The sequence below is a fragment of the Watersipora subatra genome, chromosome 8, assembly GCF_963576615.1.
Source record: "Watersipora subatra chromosome 8, tzWatSuba1.1, whole genome shotgun sequence".
NCBI lineage: Eukaryota > Metazoa > Bryozoa > Gymnolaemata > Cheilostomatida > Watersiporidae > Watersipora > Watersipora subatra.
Window position 1 is genome coordinate 35290888 of NC_088715.1, and position 21845 is coordinate 35312732.

Sequence of the window (21845 nt, forward strand, 5' to 3'; positions counted from 1 at the left end):
CACTCAATCTTCGGTTTTCTCAGTTAATTTACTATATATCTTTGTATTATCAACTATCTTGACAGGTCACATGAGCTCTGTGTGCATGAAGTTGAAGTTGTCATCTTTACGCCAGAATGAGCAGCAGTCACAATTTCGCACAGAGAAAGTAAAGACTTGTTCAGAAATTACTTCGTCAGTTCAAGTATTGTAGAGACAAAAATAACAACATAATAAAACAAAATAATACAATAATTGAATTTAGGCAACAATATTACAACGCAGAATCACTGCTAAAATCGCTAAATTTAAACATTCAATTTTTTAGTATTGAAGCCAGTTTACACTACATCTTTGACAACACAATTTTTTGTAACATTATGTATAGATAAAATATTTCCATAGTCAACCGATACTGTTGTTAGCTCCGTTGTCAGTCTGTGTCTTCGTCATTGTGATTTTCTTCATCCACTTGGTTTTCAAGCAGAATGCTTGTTTGAGAATCCTGATTTGGGCAGAGAATGCACTCTTCATCAAGCTCTGTACCGCAAAACATGTTGAATGCCAGAGGAGAAACAAGAGAACAGGACATGAACAATGATATATATGATGCAATAGCTAAAATGTGAAGTTTTTGTTTAAAATTAAATGCAATAAAATACAGCGGTTCTTATATTCTAAGATGATTGAACAATATATAAACATCTGTTTGAAAAGTATATAAACAATGGTGGTATATAGATTTAGCAGCTTTTCGGCAGAAGAACTTTTAAACTTTTAAAACTATTTAAACAAAACTTTAGTAAAGTATTATTTCTCACGTCAATCAATGAATCAGTAAGCAGTATTATGGGAAAGTCAAAACATTTTCTGTAGCACTTAAAAGATTGAGAATGCTTTTAAAACAATACTTTAAATATTTTTATACCTGAAACTGTGAATTAACATAAATCTAAAAATTTTGTTTGAGGTTTGTGTCGCGTAAAACATTGAATTCATTATTGTTGCCATTTTTATGTTTAAGGTAAAACCTTTCCAGTATTGGTGAAAATTCGATTTTGTATGAAAAGATTTTTTGTGATTCTTGAACTCTGAATTCTACATTAATACTAGTTACACGCCTAGCGCCAGTGATAAAAAGCTTTGCATAGGAAATTTATCGTTCAATAGGCAAAGTTTCTTTACCAAATGAATTTAAGTAAGTTAGGCTAATCTAATTCTTTACAGCAATAAGAACCATAGGTTTCCCTTTAAGGCAAGCGTTAGGAAACAAGATTATATTCTGATCTCTCACACAATTGTTAATTTCAAGCATTTTAGCTAAAAATGTGAAGCTACATATTTTACCAATCGGCTTTGAAGATTGGCAGATGTAACAATTATGATGTGCACAATTATCCCATAGTGCATCCAGTTGGACACATAGTGTAATGGATAGTATCCCTTTTTGCAAAACTGCAGGTTTTCAAATCTAGAGCGGAGAAGAATTTCTGTTTCCAAAATTTATTGGTATAAGTGGACTGACAAACAGACAGGACACAAATATTGAGATTTATATATAGATGATAGTTTTATTTTGAACGTTATGGATGGACAAGTTATATACTACAGTTGGACTGTGTAAATTGGAGTTGTTTTCGCTTGTTACTTATATAATACATTGAGATGTATTCTCTCAGTAGTCATACAGTTAATTGAGATGAATTCTGCCAGTACTCATACAATATATTGAGTTGTATTCTGTCAGTACTCATACAGTTTATTGAGTTGTATTTGGTCAGTACTCATACAGTTAATTGAGTTGTATCCTGCCAGTACTCATGGAATACAATGTACATTGAGATGTATTCTGCCAGTACTCATATAGTTGTTTGAGTTAACTATATTTTGATGATGAAATAGTTTATAAAGCAATCAGCTTTATGCAATATCAATTATTACACTCAAATTTTAATATTCAAATGATACTGGTAGCATCTATCTTTGTATTTACTTTCAGTAACATTAAAAACTATTAAACCTCTAATAAGAATGTTTTAATATGCCTTCAGTTAGCCAATGCTAACTTAAATGAGTCAAGTTACCCAAATTAAGGTCATGTAGGAGTTTGTTATGGCTAATTGCAATGCAGATAACATCCCATTATTTACCTAAAGTTTGTTACAGTTTTTTAAAATTTTGAATTTTTCATGCTGTTTTTAAATTATTTCGTTTTAATTGGTAACTATTGTGACTTTGAAATTTTGTGGAAAGGCACTTCAGTTGAATGCCACAAAATTGAAAATAATTTTAAAAATCGAATAAAATATTTCATAATGCATCAGATTTTGGCAAAAAATAACTATGTTGAACTATTGAACAATTACCTTCATTTGGTAAAGCGTCACTCCTTATCGTTCTCTTCAACAGAGTTTTGTAGTACTTGATCCCACTATCGAAATGATTTCTTGTAAAGCGTTTGTGATCAGTGGTGAGAAAAAACAAACAGCTTATAATAATCCCTGAAATAATAAATTGAAAATGTTGTACTAGCGATGATGCAATAATTGCTTGTAGTTTTGAAAAAAGACACTAACAAATATTCCACATTTTTTATGAGAGAACCATTAGTCACTGACACAAAACACCAGTTTAGTTTCATCTCGAATACCAACAATCTACCTTGAAGTAACAGCTTGTCTTATTGAAATTGTTGGTAGATGTACTCGACTTCCATGAGTGCTACTTTTATGATTGATACTTCCATTCGTGATACATTTATGAGTGATACTTCTATGCGTGATACTTCTATGATGGGTACTTCTATGAATGATACTTCTATGAGTGATACTTCCATGAGTGATACTTCGGTGAGTAGTACTTCAATGAGTGATACTTATATGAGTGATACTTTTATGAGTGGTACTTCTATGAGAGATACTTCAATGAGTGCTACTTTTATGATTGATATGTCCATAACTGATACTTTTATGAAGGATACTTCTATGAGTGATACTTCTATACGTGACATAAAACATGACAGACAATTTTTGGAAAATTTAAAATTAGCAAATTCTAAGAATTAATAAATTTACTTTTAAAGTTTGCTCTTAGAAATTTGTGCTTTGCATTTTCGTGGATCTATTTCAGAAGCATAAGCTACTAATTGCAGTTTCACAATTATTATTTTAGCAAGATTTAATGCTAGATATCAAACAGATATAACACATACCCCACAAACCAGCAGCAACTGAAATAAAAATTAATTCTCCAATTGTAGTTTTCAGTGAAACTTGAATCAGCCTGGTTATACACAGGGCCGAGCTTATTAGCAGGAAAGCTGCTGCGTAGCCGGCGATTGGAATCAAATAAACCTGCAAACAAAAAAGTTTTGTTATGTAAGCGTAAATTTGTTATTTTCTACACAGTTTTTGTAAAAAATCGTAAAAACTTTGGTTATGATTCTTCAGATTATGAAAGTTGGTGTTAATAATTCTTTTTTGAAACTCAAGAAAATAAAAATGCATTAGTAAATCAAAATGCTGTGAGAAAATCAAAGTTTGTTTAAAAATCTGTTGGTCATCAGAATTGGCATTGAAAACTTTATAATACAAACCTTATAAAACAAAGTTCATTTTAACTCAAAACAGTTCATAAAGTAATGAGTCACAAATTTTACTCCCAGGATAGCTGCTCCTAAGTTTTGCAAGAGAATTATTGATAATATTATTATCATATTAATATAATTTTAAATATTACTCCAAACAGCCATCTATGCTGACAAGACCTAGATTGAGAGGGAACTTCTTATATATGAACCTTGATAAAATTATTCCTTACCTTTAACTGCTTAGTATGGAGTTCACGCAGATGTGACATCTTTCGAGTTTTAAAAATAACATAGGTGAAGGTTACGAACATTCCTACATTCACGATTATGGCTGGAGCCCAATAGCTGCAACACAACACAAAATTGATTGAATAAATGTTTCATTGTCATACTTATGTTATGGTTTAACTTTTTATAGGGTTTTGATTAGTTAACAATGTACACATAAAACAAGACTGTAAAATTAGTTGCTCTATGAAAGTATATATAGGCACATCTTTAAACATATTTTTTATGTAAGAGTCCTTTATGGTAGCTCGGCATACTTTGCTTATTGCATGCTGACTTTGGGTTGCCAATTATTCTATTTGCAAATTTTATGTGCAAGACAATTTAGAGTTGTCATCTACTCTTTGGTATAAGACAACTCTTTATTGAAACCTCGTATCAATGTTGAAAATGGCTTAATATTGGTCAGTAAAGTGTACCACAACATTTTATGTGGTTTCCAACAGTGAGATGATAAAAGGGAAAATTCTTTTTAATTACAATTTGAATATTTTATAAAAAATGGTGAAATTGGTAATTTTGACTGGAGGAAAGTTGTTAGAAACTTTGCAGCAACTAATCATGACAGAAAGCTAAAGATTGGTACTTTATTAACCAATCACAATGAGTTTCAGAAAGCCAAAAAAATTTATCTCGGAGGGTGATGCGAGTTCTGCTTCGACCACATGTGATTGGAATGCCTGGAACTCAAACATTTTTTTATGTAAGAGGTTTTTTGATGTTTCTAGTACTAAAGGAACAAAAGCTGCAAAACATGCTATAAACTCTTTTAGGGGAAAAATGAGCTTAATGTGACACTAAAAAGATGGGCAGCTTTAAGACGTTTGGAACCTTTTCTTTATAGGCATTATTAAACTAAAAATAGTGTTTAATTTTGCTAAAAAACTTTGGCATTTGATTAAGAGTTAAATTTTTGCATTGTGTCCAAGTTTTTAGTTGATTGACAATGAAAAATGGAGTCTAAGAATTAATTGACTTACAGTAATATACGAAAGACATGTCCAGCAGTTGAGGAAGATATCCAACAATATGTCGCAGACGATAAGTCGTAGTCGTCTGTGAACAGTGGTATGCATGCGACTATGGCAGGTAGTATCCATCCCAAAACTGTGTAGAGTCTGAATGAATCAATATTGTAAATCAGGAAACCCCAAACTAACGTAAAAGAGTATTATTACAGCTGCAGGATTATGGTCTTTCTTTTATAAACATAAAGATTTCTTTTTGCTCATATAATCACAGCTAAATTGATCATAGTGCTGGTTTTTTCCAAGTGTTTTAAGCAAGATAAAGGAAAAATGTGTGGTGGCACCTTGATAGAAAATTTGTCACTTGATAAAATTCAGAATTGTCTTCTCATTTATTCAACTAGAAATTCCACTGTCATACAGCCCACGACCAAAGTGATATTGGAAAAAAAAGGGTACTGATGGTTGAGAAATGCCATATTAGCAGTCAAATAGGATAACTGCAATGGTAGCTGTAATGTACTGGGTGTGGGTGTTATTATATACAACAAATAACAATAATGAAAGGAAAATATTATACGTTTATATCTCTCCTCCTGCAAAACGAGAAATGCAATGTTGGCCAATATTAGAAGTAAAATGCACTGATATTATTAGAATAACTAATATTATTAATATAGTAATAATAGCAAACCAATGCACAATTTTGTTTACATTTCAAAACGTCATAGCTAACAATATCACGAAGTTGTGATACTTATATAGATTTTAAAAAAAGCTGTACTACGTAGTCATTGTTCTGTAGTCATCCAAACTTATAATTAATTATTGTAATAATCTCATAAGAACCGTTAAAAATATCATCATCATTTCTTTTACTTATACTGCGTTGGACATCAGTTAGAATACGAAAGTACTCAAATGTGTCGGCAAATGAAGCTGAAAATGAAAAAATTGAAATCGGCAAGAATGAAACGATTTCTGTACTCCTATGTTAATTGCCGAAACCTTCGGCAATTCGACAATGCTATAGACTGTGAAAAGTGCACGTTTTTTTCTGTGAAATGCGCAAGACTTTATCTTTCTATTCTCTGTCGCTCGGCATTTCAATTTTCGGTCTTAAATTTTATTAAACCGAGATTTTCAAGTGTCTTGTGGCGATTTTCATCCAAATTAATCTGTATATTTGTGTATAATCCGATCAGATGGGTTAGTTTTAAGAATTTGCGGTAACCTTTCAAAGGCTTGGTAACATATTTAAATATGTTTATATGTGTTTTGTATCATTATTATACTTAAACGACTTTACTGAAAAATAGTTAAATTTGTTGATAGGATTTCGTTGCAAGGGTTTGGTGACGGCCGTTAACGGATAATTTTTCGGGAGTTGTGTGCACATGTGCATTTATCATAAATCTCCCAATCAATCGCTTCACTCTTGTTTGGTCGTGGAATAAAAACTTAAAAAAGGAGAAAAAGAGTTAACTCAATGTTTTATACTAAGCTCAGTGTTAAACTAACAATCTATAAAATTTGTTTGAACATAATGCTTAGCGGCATGATGAATTTCTCATATAGATGTCAAAGTAAAAAAAGTTAATAGACTTTATAGCCACTATTATTATAGCCAATTTAGTAAAATTCCAAATGGGAAATGACTAAATTATATTGTTTCAAACGATGCATAGTGTATCCATAATGGTATATAATGAAAGAAGAAAAAGTAAGTTTATTTCAGCGTAAAATGTTTTATGAAAGATGATATACTACAGATTTGCTGTATGATAATGTCATCAGCCTCAGAAAATCTCGCAACTTCAAAAGTAAGTAGAGAAGCCATGATCAAAAAGATTTTCGACAGCAAGCAAACAATTCAGACTCTGTAACAATACTGTTAGACTACCAACTTTTGAATGTCAACTTACTTAATAATTCCCGTTTTCTGTCATTTTAATTTTTGAAGCATACAACAAAAAACATCATTTTATTGATGAATAACAACAACTTCCGCACAAACATACTGAGTATTAATATATTTTGGTAGTTTTGAAGGCAAACAATGTACTTTGTAAGATAGTCTAATCAAGCATAGCCACTATGTCCTTGATGACAATAAAAAAATATGTATATATCAACATAACATAATGTGATATTATAACTATACACGAGTTTATTTAATTACAAAATGCTAATCACTTTCAAGTATTACATTATTTTTCCTTAATTTTAATACTCCTTGGAAATGTTCACAGCAATATTTGTAAACGATTTATATCATAACTTAAAAAACATTGAATAAGTTTACATAACTCACAACCAACAATAACTTGCTGAACCATGATGAGAATACTTTCAATAGTAAATACACTATACTTACTTTTCATGGTTTGAAGTGTTTTGATTTTTGATTACAAAATAGTAAACAAAGGCTGTCAGACTGCAAATCCACATCATTTCAGCAAAACCTGGAAATATTAAATCTACAAAAATAACTTAACTAATTTAGTAAAACAAATATGTTTACACTTTAAATAACAAAGTAATGTCAATTATTGTGGTATATTTATTAATATCTCACAGAAAAATTGGATGAAAAATCCTTGAAGACGACATGAAACAGTTCCAGAATCTCCTGGCCTTCCAGAAAGCTGCAAGAGAATTAGAAACTGCTACTGAATTACTTTAAGCGGAACCCAGTTTAAATAAATAGCCCTAAACACTTGCTCAATTTTAAAGAGTGCAAGAAAACTTTGCTTGACTCTCCAAAAAAAAGATATGCTACATGTGGAACACAAGTGTAACTGACGTAACCGTGTAAACTTGCTGTCACGCCTGCACACTTGTAGAGACAGCGGTAAACACATGAATATTACTAATATCATCAATACCATTTACAATACTTTCAAAGTTGCTTTGAATAAACAGATTTATAATATTTTGATAATTTGGCTGTAATTTCAGTTAATATTTTTTGTTCAAGAATTGTTAGTTTGAATATACTGATTATTTTCATACGCAATACTCTATCTCCAGATACTCTATCTCCAGATTACTTATCAGCATTAGGCAGAGCTAATGAAATATTATCCTTTTAATAAAACGCTACTAAAATTTTATACTTGCCTTAAAAGTTAACAAAATAAAAGAAAGAAAAAAAGTCCTCAGAAACATTCGCTTATAATAACTTTAAAATTCAAATGAAAATGAAGAATTGAGAACATATTTTAAACCTGTATAATGAGAGTGCAGAAACTTACTGATAGAATAGCAAGGGTGTATCCAAAGGTTGATAGCAGGAGGTAGCACACCATTCGCTAAAGCATAACGTTGAGGTTGTAGAACTTACAAAAAATACAATTTTTTGTGAAAGCAATAAAGTTGATTGTAAAACTGAAAGAAAGTGCTATCATTGATATGTAGTCATTTTATTTATAAACACAAAAATGCTATACCCATGTGTATCAACAATGAAGGGATGCAACAACACCTCTAAACATAGTACTGTTATTTTTTACAAACATAGATACACTACTACTACTACTACTACTACTACATTCACAAGCATGAAATAATTAATTAGCATAATTATAAAAATGTCCCTGATAGATGTACAAGCGCTGGCACCCTATCTTCACAACTGTAAAAATAACATTTATATTGTTCTATGTATAATATATACACACATGTAACTGTTGGCTAAAAGATTTTGAGTTAAAAGTTGAGTGTGCAGCAGAATGCAGAGATAACTTTATAGATCAGCTCAAACAATTTTTATAAATGAGCACCTATTTCAAAAGTTTCTTTTTTATGACTTCCTTTTGTGATAAACTAAAGTCTCCGTGATATAACTTACTTCATGAGTTAGTCGATATTTCCTGAGGAGTAGGATACAAGAAAAGGCCAGCAGTAAAATCACCACGGATATTGATCCCAACCAAACTTTGACTTTCCGAGCTACATCCTGTAAAAGCTCTACTATGTTGTTCATAGGTGTGCAAAACCAGAATTATTAACAGTAACTATTAATAGTAGTGAAATGAGATTGAAAAAAATATTTTGACAAAGCCTTATCTAGGAAACGGAAAACCAAAGTTATTCACGAAAGCATGCCAACATAATATATCATGTCAAATCATGTTAGACTTAAATTGATAAACTAAGTTATAAGACAGCAATTGCCATGTGACATTGATCTCTCAACTATATCAGTTAATGTTATAGTATGTATATTACGCATTCTCCTTTGGGAAGTTCGCAATCTAAGCTCTCCATTTCATTTGTTGTGTTCATGGTGCTCTTTTACTAAAATAACAGCAAATGTAAAATTATGTAATATGTATATATTTAGATTATTTTTCTTTTTGAAATTGCTTCGGTATCTCTAGAAAATCATTGCAGGATTTATTGTCAATTATTTTTTTACATTTTGTTATAGTAAATTTTATAAAAAGTATGCAGTGTTAATTTATAACTGTTTCTCATAGCCATAGTACTATACTTATTGTAAATTTAAATTTAAATTGTAAACCTAAGAACAATAACTGTCATTTGAAAGCGATATAAACTTACCTTGGCTAATAGAAACCCTCATCTGATTCAGTCATAGAAAAGGAATGTTTTATTTTTCTCTTGACTAGTTGACTAGTGTATGTCATCTCATATCATGGTATCTATACGAGCTCCCTAATAGAGGTATTTAATGATTTATAGTGGTGTTTAATCAGTTGGCATCGTAACAGTCACCAATGCCTTTTTCAAAAGTGATCAACCGGAAAACTGAAAATACATGATGAGGTGTAACTATTTGGTAGAGGTCAACTTGTTTTGTCTAGATGGTTGAGCATACAGTTTTGGCTACTTCAGCTATCATATAAGTTTTGTATCAGATAAGTGTAAAACTCAGTGTATTTTAATCAAGGTAATGGTCTGTTACATTCTCAAATCTAACTTTGCTCAAATAGAATAAATGAAGCCTATCCTCAATTGGGATCTCTGTTCAGTAATCTACTATACCTGACAAACTACAATCTAGTTTTATTATTAAAGGTAGACTTGCAAAAATTTCATTAGACTTAAACAGAAATTATCAGTATTTTTCTATCATTTGCGATTATTTTTCATGGTTGAAGTGATCTGACTGCCCCACAAGATATTTTAATATCAAAAACAGTGCAACTCAATTGTCAATAAAACGTTTGGAAGGAAATTACTTGCAAAATGATGTCAGGAATTGTTTTTGTGGCTATAATTATTTGATTTTTGCCATTGCGTTTAAGTTGCAGTGTTACGTGTCTCTATGCTTTTGGCTTCTTTGCGACTAATGACATCATAGCAACACCTATCCCTGATCTGACATTTAAACCATGGTCAAGTTTTGTAAAACTTCCTTTGTGCTAGATTTGTAAGTCTATTGTAAGTTCATAGTACCCCGTCTGTGCAAAGTAGTGTGAGAGCTCGCGTGGTCTAATGGCTTTCTGCATAAATATTCCATGAAGTGTTAGTTCTTTCGAGTGGTGCAAACAGTAGCGTGCCTGGCTACTAAGCAGAAGGTTGGCACTCAATGTTGTGTGATGCAATGTTTTGTTAAAAATATAGTTTGACTAATGGATCCACAGATTCATATTGCTTTTATTGAAATAAAGATTGTAACTGTAACACTCAAATTATGCAAGATTTTCAAGCGCAAACACATACCTAATCTATAGTCATTAATTGTATTTATCTGTTTAATGGACTATTAGCTATTATAAAAGCATTTTGTTCTATTTTATTGCCTTTCAGTCATTATTAATAGCTGGTAAACAACACTCGACCATTGTTGTTTTCTCACGGTTTACATAATTTAAAACTGTAATACTTTTTATGCTGATAACGATTTTAAATTTTACTAAGCATCTTTACTGATTGCCTTGAATATTGCTGTACTGAGTGTATCAATCTAAAGAAACTCGTAATTTTATTTAAGAAGTTGGTTTGTACATGTTTTCAAAGTAAATAGTCAAAAATGAATCTGCAGGCCTCCGACTTATTAAAACGTGTCACACTGATAAGATTGAATAGGAATAGACAGCATGTCAAATGTAACACACTTCTCACTACAACATACGCTTCCAATGGGCAGATTCATCAATTTCATTTATACTTGATAAGAATAATTTTGACTCACTTAATTTCTTAGAAGTTGCGGTTGCTGTCTAACTTTTGCTCTTGCGCTAGTTTTTTAGTTTCTGGTGTTGTTTTTTAGCTAGTGCTATTAATATTTAGCATTAGCTGTCACTTTTTAATTTAGGCTGTTTCTCTTTTGAATCTGCCACAGCTTTTAATTTTAATAGTTGCTTTTTAGATTTGGTTATTGCTTTTGTTGCTAATTCTGTTGTTTTTGTTTGTTGTAGTTTCTTGTTGATGAAACTTTTACAGTGATAGATAAATTTCTGGAAACAAATGATGTTTTGGAGCTATTGATTGTTTTTTGTCTTGTTCCATATAACTTATCTAATTGCATTCTGTTATTATAATGATTGATAATAAATTGATGCCTAAAGATGATTAAAGAAAGGTAGAAATAAAAATGGGAACACCATATCCTGGCAAATATCTGATGCATGCATATATGGGTTTGTGATAGTGTGAACATTGTTATTATCAATGAACATTGAGTACGCAAGTGTACGTAACATGAATTGAAAAAAGTTTGTGACCTGAAAGCGATTCGACCTTACCAATTTCTGTTTTGAGGAGTACATCGTTAGTGTAGGAAAAAATCGATAAACTGCAACTCCAAATCATTCAAAAGAAAAAGCGTGAATTAATTAGCAGTTGTCAACTCCAAATCTACTCAAAGCATAGAAACCCGGTGATTGTGTAGCCAGACTGAAAAATGTACTTGCATTATAAAGAGCTACTACAAAGTAAATATCTCTCTCATCATCTCATCGTTGGACCTTGTGTTTTTTATTTGTCCTTCGATTTTCTCAGCAAATATTTTAGCTATGTAATTTCAAATAGCTTGACAGATCACATGGGCTTACCAAACCCATGTAGTTGAAATTGTTGTCTGTATGCTAAGATACATGTAAGCAGCAGTCACAGTTTCATACAGAGAAAATAAAAACTTGTTTAAGTATTAGTTCATTAGTTAAAGTTATTTATAGACTAAAATAATAACGTGATAAGACAAAATATATAACGTCATGGAATTTAAGAAAAAATATTTAGTATTTAAAAGGCAATATCAGAATGCAGAATCACCCCTAAAATGCTAAATTAAAACATGAATTTTTATGGTATGGCAGTCATTTTACACAACAAATTTAGAAATAAAATTTTCACTCACAATATGCATAGATCAAATATTCACATAGCCAACCGATACTGTTGTTATCTTACTCATTTTCAGGCTATATTCTGGTCTCTGTGACTCTCATCATTGTTTTGGTTTTCAGGCAGAGTACTTGTTGGGGGATCATGATTTATATCGGGAATGTACACGACATCAGGCTCTGCACCAGAAAAAGATTTGAGTGTAAGAGGAGAAACAAGATAATAGAGCGTAAACAATAATATGTATGATGCATTGGCTAGAATTTCTAGCTTTTTTGAGAATTTAAACAGGACAAAGTAGAATGGTTCTTATATTACAAGGTTTTTAACCAAAGTTCTAATGTAAGTTTTATGATTAGACGAGTTTTTTACTACCGATGAACTGTGTGAACCACAGTTGTTTTTGATCAGTACTTATACAATACATTGAGTTGTTTTCTGTCAGTACTCATACAGTTTATTGAGTTGTATTCTGTCAGTATTCGTACAGTTTTTTTAGTTGTATTCTGTAAGCATTCATACAGTTTATTGAGTTGAATTCTGTCAGTACTCATATAGTTTATTGAGTTGTATTCTGTCAGTACTCATACAGTTTATTGAGTTGTCTTTTGTCAGTACTCATACAGTTTATTGAGTTGTCTTTTGTCAGTACTCATATAGTTTATTGAGTTGTATTCTGTCAGTACTCATATAGTTTATTGAGTTGTATTCTATCAGTACTCATACAGTTTATTGAGTTGTCTTCTATCAGTACTCATACGGTTTATTGAGTTGTATTCTGTCAGTACTCGTACAGTTTATTGAGTTGTAATCTGTCAGTACTCATATAGTTTATTGAGTTGTATTCTGTCGGTACTCATACAATACATTGAGATGTGTTCTGTCAGTACTCATACAGTCATTAGAGTTTACTATATTTTGATGTTGAAATAATGGATATATCGAACAGTTTTATTTAAATTCTACTAATAAATTCAAATGATACTGATAGTACCTATCTTTTTATTTACATTCAGTAACACCAATTTTTTTTAAACCTTGAAGAATGTTTTAACATGCAACTAGTTAGCCAGTTTTAACTCAAACGACCCAAGTTACTCAAATTAATATAATTTGGGGGTTTGTTATAACTAATTGCAATGCAGATAACATCCAATTGTTTTCCTAAAGTTTGTTACAGTGTATTAAAACACTGAAATTTTTCATACTCGTCTTAAATTATTGGCGTTTTAAACGGTAACTATTTTAAGAGACTTAAAATGTTGTAAAAAGATATTTCAATATAGCTCAACAAAATTTTTAAAAAAATCTGAAACTATAAAATCTTTCCCAGTAAAACAGTTTTGGCAAAAAATAAATATGTTGAACTATTAAACAATTACCTTCAAAATTCCCTTCAGCATCACACCTCATTATTCCCTTAAACAGAGTTTTGTAGTACATGATCCCACCATTAAAATGATTTCTCGCAAAGCGTGTACGATCAGTGGTGAGAAAAAACAAACAGCTTATAACAGTCCCTGAAAAAATAAATTGACAATGTTGTACTAGAGGTGGTGCAACAATTGGTAGTTGCTCTGAGAAAAGACCCTAGTTAATGATCAACATTTTATTTGAGAAGATCATTGGTCACTGACACAAAACACCAGTTTAGTTTCATCTCTAATACCAACAGTTTACCTTAAAATAATAGCTGGTCTTATTGACATTTTTTGTAGATGTGCTTGACTTCTATGAGTACTACTTCTATGAGTGATACATCAATGATTGATACTTCTATGGGTGATACTTCTAGGAGTTATACTGTTATGAGTGCCAATTCTACGAGTGATACTTATGTGAGTGATACATCTATGAGTGATAATTTTATGAGCAATGCTTCAATGAGTGACTCAGAACAAGGCTGGCAGCTTTTTGAGAACTTAAAAGAAATAAGTATTAAGAAATATTTATTTTCATTTTAAAATATATTTTTTGCGTCTTTAGTTCTTTTTTTAGATCTATTTCAATAACATAAGCTACTGCTTTTGAGTTTTTTGAATTTTAATTTTAAAGAGATTTAATGCTAGAAATATAACTAACATAACACGTACCCCAAATCCCAACAGCCACTGAAAGAAACATTACTTCTGCAAATGTAGTCTTCAGGGGAATTTGAATCAGCCTGGTTGTACATAAGGCAAAGCTTACAAGCAGAAAAGCTGTTGCATATCCAGCCATAGGAATCAAATAATCCTGAAAACAATAGAAGTTTATTAATATAAACATAATTGTGTTATTTTATAGACAGTTTATGTGAAAAACTTAATAAAATTGTGGTTACAACTTCTTAAAATATGAAGCTTTGTGTTAGTTGTTTGTGTTGAAATTTAAACAAGTCCTAAATAAATTAGTAAGTCAATATGTCGGACAAAATCTAACTTTGTTTCAGAATTTGTTGATCAACAGAAATGGCATTGAGAATGTATAATACAAATCAAATACAAGAATAAAATCAAGTTGAACTTAAAATAGTTTTTATAGCATGTGTCAGCATTTTATCTCCAGTATAGTCGCTCTTAAGTTTTGCAAATGAATTATTGATGTTATTATATTAATTTATATATATAAATCACCAATCTTGTTTGTCTGTCCGTTGATATGTCCAGCTATATTTATTAAAATTTTGAAATTAAGGCCAAGTATCACATGAGAGTTGATTTCAGAACTGTAATGTACCAATGTTTGTATTCTTTGATTATTCATGATCATCACACCTGTATGTCAGCTGATGCAACACATTATGTGAATCAATAGTTTTTACAAGCTAGTGCAGAAATGTTTCCTTGTTATGCTGTCAGTGTGGCAATCTATATTGTTTCTCTTATTGTGTGTCGTCTGATTCATTGCTGACTTGTTTGTGACAAAATCTTTCAGTGAATTAAATTAGTCTAGTCTAGCACAGCAAACAGTCAAGAAGCTCCCTGTGCGCTTCTAATGATAATTAACGTATAAATTAATACATTAAATTGGTGACAAAGGAAAAAGTTTCTACGCTAGACTGGTAAAATTGGCAACAACAGGTGCAACCACAGCGTCAGCGGTTCCGGTGTTTGGTGGGAAGGTTGAGACGTATTTGGAAAAATTAGACAGTTATTATGCATTTCACAGAACCAAACCGGAAAAGAAAAAAACATGTGCTCATCATGGGACTGTCAGAAGAGCAATATGAAATGCTGGCCTGCCTAACTGCACCAAGGAAGCCAAAAGAAGTGGATGCAGAGGATTTAATTGAGCTGCTGCGAAGGCATTATGGAGCAACAACGAACAAGATGATGGAGCGGGCGAAATTCAGAGAGGTGAAAAAAAGTCTATCAGAGTCAGTTTCAGAGTTTGTGCTGAAACTACGATCTCAAGCTCGAACGTGTGAGTTTCAGGCTAACTTGGAAGAAAATCTGCTAGAACAGTTCCGGATAGGTGTCAATAGTAAGACAGTTCGGGACAGGATTTCAGCAATGCCAGCTGACAGACAAGCAGACCTTTCCGAAGTGGTAGCCATAGCTCGACAAGTGGAGATTGAGGAGAAATTAGACTCGATGAGTGTCACCACCCCACCTGCAGTCGATGTCTCAGCTGTAAGGAAGCAAAGGAGGCATGGTAAGAAATCGTCTACTCCTAGTTCTACTGTTAAGAAGAAAGCATGTTTCTGGTGTATGAGCGAGAAACATCTTAGCAGCAGTACAGATTGTCCAGCCCTGCACCATAACTGTACCACATGCCACAAAAAAGGACACTTTGCGGGATCTAAATTCTGTAATTGAAAACCCAAAAGGTCTACTACCGTGTCCGCAGTAAACAACCCCGAGTCAAGCGATAGCGATATGTATGCCATTCAGCATATTAGAAGTAAGATGCCTAGATGCTACATCAACATTATGGGTGAGAGAATTCCATTCATTCTTGATACTGGAGCCTGCAGCAATATTATTGGTGTTGACACTTATAATAAGCTGAAGTCCAAGCATAGCATTTCACTGCAAGCTGTCAATGATGATGACAATCTTTTTGGCTATGGCAGCAAGAGAAAATTAGATTTGTGTGGGTCATTCAGTGCTAATGCTCAATGTGGTCATAAAACGGCAGTGCTATTTTCTATGTTTACAATGGTGTGGCTAAATGCTTGTTATCACATAAAACAGGTGTTAGTCTGTCTTTAGTGTCATATAGTGATAATGTTTTGTGTAACATTTTGCCTGGCAATTCTGATGACATAATTAAAAGTTTTCCAACAATTTTCCAAGGTTTGTGTAAGCTGGTGGGATATCAGGTCAAATTCCACATAGACCCTACAGTAGAGCCAGTAGCTCAACCTCTTAGGAGAACTCCTTTTAGAGTCAGGGAGGGGTTACGTAGGAAATTAGATGCTATGGTGGGTGAGGATGTCATAGAGCAGGTTGTGGGTGTCCCGTCCCGGTGGAGCAGTCCCCTGGTGTGTGTACCTAAAGACAATGGTGACATTAGGGTAACGGTTGACATGCGAAGGGCAAATAAGGCAATTTCGCGTGAACGCCACCCCATTCCCACAATCAAGGAAATGCTTGCTAATTTAGAGGGAGGGAAGGTTTTCTCTCGCTTAGATATGAATCAGGGATTTAATCAGGTAGAATTGGAGAAAGAATCAAGGGATATTACCACTTTCTCCACTCCATTTGGCCTGTATCGTTACAAGCGTTTGACAATGGGAGTCAATGCTAGCCCGGAATGTTTTCAGTATATCATCCAGCAGGTTTTTGTCAGGTTTAGAGGGTGTACAAAACATGGCGGATGATATTTTCTTACAAGCTAGTTTGGTAGAGGAACATGATATTACGTTGAAGGCTTTGCTTGAGCGACTCAGAGACGTTGGTATAATCTTGAACGCGAAGAAATGCCAATTCCGTTGTAGCAAGGTCAAGTTTCTAAGTTTTATTGTTTCAGATAAATGTATATCGGCAGATCCTGAGAAAGTAGAAACGGAAGTTAATTTCAAAGCCCCCAGAATGCAACCGAGTGTAGAAGTTTCATAGGTCTGGTGAACTTTGTGGACCGCTTTCTCCCTGATCTTGCAACTGTGTCGGAGCCTATACGGAGATTGATGGATAAGAATGTTGTGTTTCGATGGGTAAGTGAGCAAAGGAAAGCGTTTGATAAGATCAAACATTTGATGAGCAATGCAGAGACACTGGCGCATTATGATAATGTATTCAACGTGGTGTATCAGAGTGGCAACTCAAACATAGCAGATCCATTGTCTAGGATGGTGAATTGGGTTGGTGATTCTCCATTTATTAGCAATGTTACAAGTGAGAGTTATATGGAATACACAGCTCGTGACTCTGTTCCAAAATCTATGACATGAGAAGAAATAGTTGACCAGTCTAATCAGTGTGAGGAAATCAAGCTCTTGAAACAGGCCATTTATAGCAATGATTTTGGGAGTTGTCCTTCCTTGTTCAAAAGTGTGTCTATTGAGCTTAGTGAGGTTCAGGGTATTGTACTGAGAGGTAAGAGGATTGTTATACCCAGAAGTTTGAAAGATAAGGCTGTGGAACTCGCTCATAAAGGTCATCAGGGTATTGTAAAAAACAAGCAGAGGCTACAAACCAAAGTGTGGGGGCCAGGTATTGACAGAATGGCAGAGAGCTATTGTAAGAAATGCATTGACTGTATGACGGTATCTCAGCCAGATCCACCTCAGCAGGTGACAATGACAAAGTTTCCGGATAAACCATGGTTATACTTGAGTGCTGACATTTTAGGTCCTTTACCAGATAGTAGGTCAATTATGGTGCTTGTCGACTATTACTCTCGATATTTTGAATGTGAATTTCTAGGCTCTTCTAGGTCTGAAAAGATCATTGTGTTTCTAGACACCGTGTTTGCTAAGTTTGGGTACTGTGAGACTCTGAGAACAAATAATGGTCATCAGTTTATATCAGCAGAGTTCCAGGATTATTTACAGGCTTGTAATATAAAGTGGATATCAACTACCCCATTGTGGCCTCAGGCAAATGGAGAGGTAGAAAGGGTAAATCGTACGATTCTCAAATCCTTGAAAATTGCACATGGTAAAAAGGAAAATTTAGGCAAGGCATTGAGGGGTTTTCTCATGGCATACAAATCAACACCTCACAGCAGCACAGATGTGGCACCATTTAGCCTTCTGTTTTGTGGTCGTGAAATGAGAACTAAACTTCCTGGTTTGTGCGGTGAAACTGATCCAACTGTGTTTGAGAAAGCAGCTGATTTTGATGCAAGAGCTAAGCATGTAAACAAAGAAAATGTAGATAAGCGTTTATCCAGTAAGGATATTGAGATCGTAGATCAGTTTTTAATGAGAAAAGAGAAAGGGGAAAGCTAGATGGTAATTTTGAATCAAACTCCAAAACAGTTGTGGCTAAAGAAAGGTCTGAAATAATTGTTAGGGATGAGAGTGGGAAACAAACACGTAGAAACTCCACTTTTGTTTAAGTTTTGCCTGACGCAGTCCAACTAGGCCCTGGTAACCAAAGTACCTTACAGGGGGCCAACAGGGCTGACTGTTCTATTCCACTGGCTCCTAACCATGACTCTACCCGACCACGTCACCCACCAGAGATATAAGGGGATATTAGGGTACATTAAACAGATTACAGTAGGACCTTGTGGAATTTGAAGCTGAAATCTTATTAGCCCTAGGATACTTTATAGCTAGACTCATTTTATTCTGATTATATATATTTTACTCTGTGTGTTACAAATTAGCTTTGTTTAATTGAAGTTTTTCAAATAATTGCTTACATAAATGTAGCTGTCTGATTTATGTCACAACAGGACTTAATGCCTGTAAAATTGGTAAGGGATGTAATGTACCAATGTTTGTATTCTTTGATTATTCATGATCATTACACCTGTATGTCAGCTGATGCAACACATTATGTGAATCAACAGTTTTTACAAGCTAGTGCAGAAATGTTTCCTTGTTATGCTTTCAGTGTGGCAATCTATATTGTTTCTCTTATTGTGTGTCGTCTGATTCATTGCTGACTTGTTTCTGACAAAATCTTTCAGTGAAATAAATTAGTTTAGTCTAGCACAGCAAACAGTCAAGAAGCTCCCTGTGCGCTTCTAATGATAATTAACGTATAAATGAATACATTAAAATAACCTCCCGTTTTGCAGATGATATGCTAAGCCATTGCTCTAAGCAAGATTGATGGATTCATTGGGTGATATATATCACCATGCCGGTGAAAACACGTTGCCACTTCTGCTAGGGCGCGGTGTCAATCTATGTATTTGTAAGACCCGCAAAAGACTTAAATCAACCATTGGCAATGTGCAAGGCTAATGGCAAGTGGCATGGTTTAAAAGCTGGGTTTATAAGTGTGACATTGCTATTACTGTTTATCAGCTGATTTCTAATACCCGTGCAAAGCCGGGCATTGTGGCAGTATAATCATAAGTGTTAATACCTAGTAGAGTATATTTTTAATGAACAGATTATTTAGAGTTTTGAGTAATTTCAAGTTAAAATTTGATCTTTAGGAAAAACCTACATTGAGAGAGTAATTTTTTTATACGCACTTAGATAAAATATGTCCTTACCTTTAACCGCTGTGTATTGAGGTCATGCAAATGGGACATCCTTCGAGTTTTAAAAATAACATAGGTGAATGTTACAAACATTCCTACATCTACAATAATAGCTGGAGCCCAATAGCTGCAAAACAACACAAAGTTGATTGGATAAATATTACTTTATCATACTTTAATTATCTCATGGTTTAACATTTTCTAGTACTATGTTTTGTTTAATATGTACACATAGAGCAAAACTGTCAAATTATTTGCTGTCTGAAAGTATATGTAAGCACACTCTCAAACATTATTTTTATGTAAGATTGCTTTATGGTAGGGGTCGGCAAGCTTTTGCTTACACCACATCAACTTTGTTTTTAAGATTTTTTAGTATGGCAATCTTATGTAACAAGACAATTTAGAGCCGTGACACACTTTTTTGTAAAATAAAACTTTTATTGCATGCTTGTATTAGTGTTAAAAATGGCTTAAGTTGGGTCAGTGAAGTGTAACATAACATTTTATATGGTCGCAAAAATTGAGATAATATAAGAGAATATTTCTTTTGAATACGAATCAAGCATTTAGTACAAAAATGGTGAAAAAGCAGCTATTGATGACAAAAAGCTAAAGATGGTCTTTTGATAACCAATTGCAATGGATTTGAGGATGAAGGAAATTTAGTCCATGGGATGATGCATGTTCTGCCTCAATTACATGCAGGTGGAACGCCTAAATTGAAAATCTAAAATATTGTTTTGATGCAAAGATACTTTAATTGTAGGAACAGGAAAAGAACAAATGCTGGTAAAGATTGCAAAAAACCATAAGGAGGCAGGAATGAGCTGAATGTGACCCTAACAAACTGGAAAGCTTGAAGACTTTCGGTGGCCTTTATGGCATTATTTAACCAGAAAGAGTGTTTGGTTTGACTGAAGGGTTTTTGCATCTGACTACAAGTGAAATTTTTGTACTGTGTCCAAGTTTTTAGTTGATTGACAATGAAAAAGCAAATGAAATCTAAGAATTAATTGACTTACAGTAATATGCGAAAGACATGTCCAGTAGTGGAGGAAGATATCCAGCAATATGTCGCAGACGATAAGTCGTAGTCATCTGTGAACAGTGGTATGCATGCTACTATGGCAGGTAGTATCCACCCAACAACTGTATAGCGTCTAAATGAATCAGTATTGTAAATCAGTAGATCTGAGACAACGTAAAAAGTTTGATAACGGCTGCAGAACTATAATATTCCTTTCATAAAAATGAGTTTTTTCTACTTATATCTGCTAAACTAAATCTACATGTATTATTATGCTAGCTTGTAAGGCATATTTTAAGTAAGATAAAAAAATTTGTGTTAGTACCTTGATTTAAATTTAAGCAATATTTAGTATTCAGATTGGTTTGCTCATTCATTCTACAACGGCTTAAAAAAAGAAGAAAGAGGTATCTCAACATGTTAATTAAACTCAGTTTTAAACTAGCAATCTATAAAATTCCTGAAAGAAGAGCGTTTGGCGACAGAATGTACGAATCGATGCTAAAGTAAAAAATATTGATAGACTTAATAACCGATAAAATTTAATACGTTATGTCTAGTGTCAAAGTTATACAATATGTCAGTGAAATTTCAAATGGGAAAGGATAATGTTATTGTGTTTATCAATACAATGTAGACCAACAATGCATAATGTGCCTGTGATGGTATACAATGAAAGAAAAGAAAGTATGTTTAAAAGGCGCAATATGATGTATGTAATATGACATAATAAAGATTTATATCATAGGTTCATGAGCCTCAGACAATTTTGCAACTTTAAAAGTAAGTATTGAAACCTTGGTACAAAAGATCTTCAAAGGCAAGCAAGCAATGATTCACACTTCCCGCAATCCTATTAGATTACTAACTTTTGAAACATGCTTGTTGAACTCCCTTAATAATTCTCGATTTCAATATCTTCATCTTTCAGGCGTACAACAACAACACCATTTTATTGATAAATACCATAGGAAATACAAAGTTATGCACATATAAATGTACGAACACAATGAGAAATAATTAATTTTTGGAGTTTTGAAGGTTAAGAATGTATTTTGTAAAGTAACGCAATCAACCA

The 21845-nt window shown here is 33.1% G+C and overlaps 2 protein-coding genes across 3 annotated transcripts; one reads left to right on the forward strand and one right to left on the reverse strand.

Moving 5' to 3' along the window:
• Positions 1-165: 165 nt before the first annotated feature.
• LOC137401707 (cadherin EGF LAG seven-pass G-type receptor 1-like) lies at positions 166-9480 on the reverse strand. Of its 2 annotated transcripts, none has more exons than XM_068088166.1 (11): positions 9394-9480; positions 9058-9126; positions 8678-8785; positions 8082-8138; positions 7403-7472; positions 7202-7289; positions 4837-4974; positions 3799-3913; positions 3191-3332; positions 2346-2480; positions 166-519 (listed from the first exon to the last, which is right to left on the reverse strand). In XM_068088166.1, exons 2-11 carry the CDS (start codon positions 9112-9114, stop codon positions 413-415), a joined length of 1017 nt encoding a protein of 338 aa, XP_067944267.1. In that variant the 5' UTR covers positions 9115-9126; positions 9394-9480; the 3' UTR covers positions 166-412. The 2 variants fall into 2 exon arrangements, with proteins under 2 accessions (XP_067944267.1, XP_067944266.1); XM_068088165.1 differs by having other exon boundaries at positions 7202-7304.
• A 5849-nt stretch (positions 9481-15329) lies between these two features.
• Positions 15330-15944, forward strand: LOC137402492 (uncharacterized). Its single transcript, XM_068088994.1, has one exon. The coding sequence runs from the start codon at positions 15330-15332 to the stop codon at positions 15942-15944; it is 615 nt and encodes a 204-aa protein (XP_067945095.1).
• The last annotated feature ends 5901 nt before the right edge of the window (positions 15945-21845 follow it).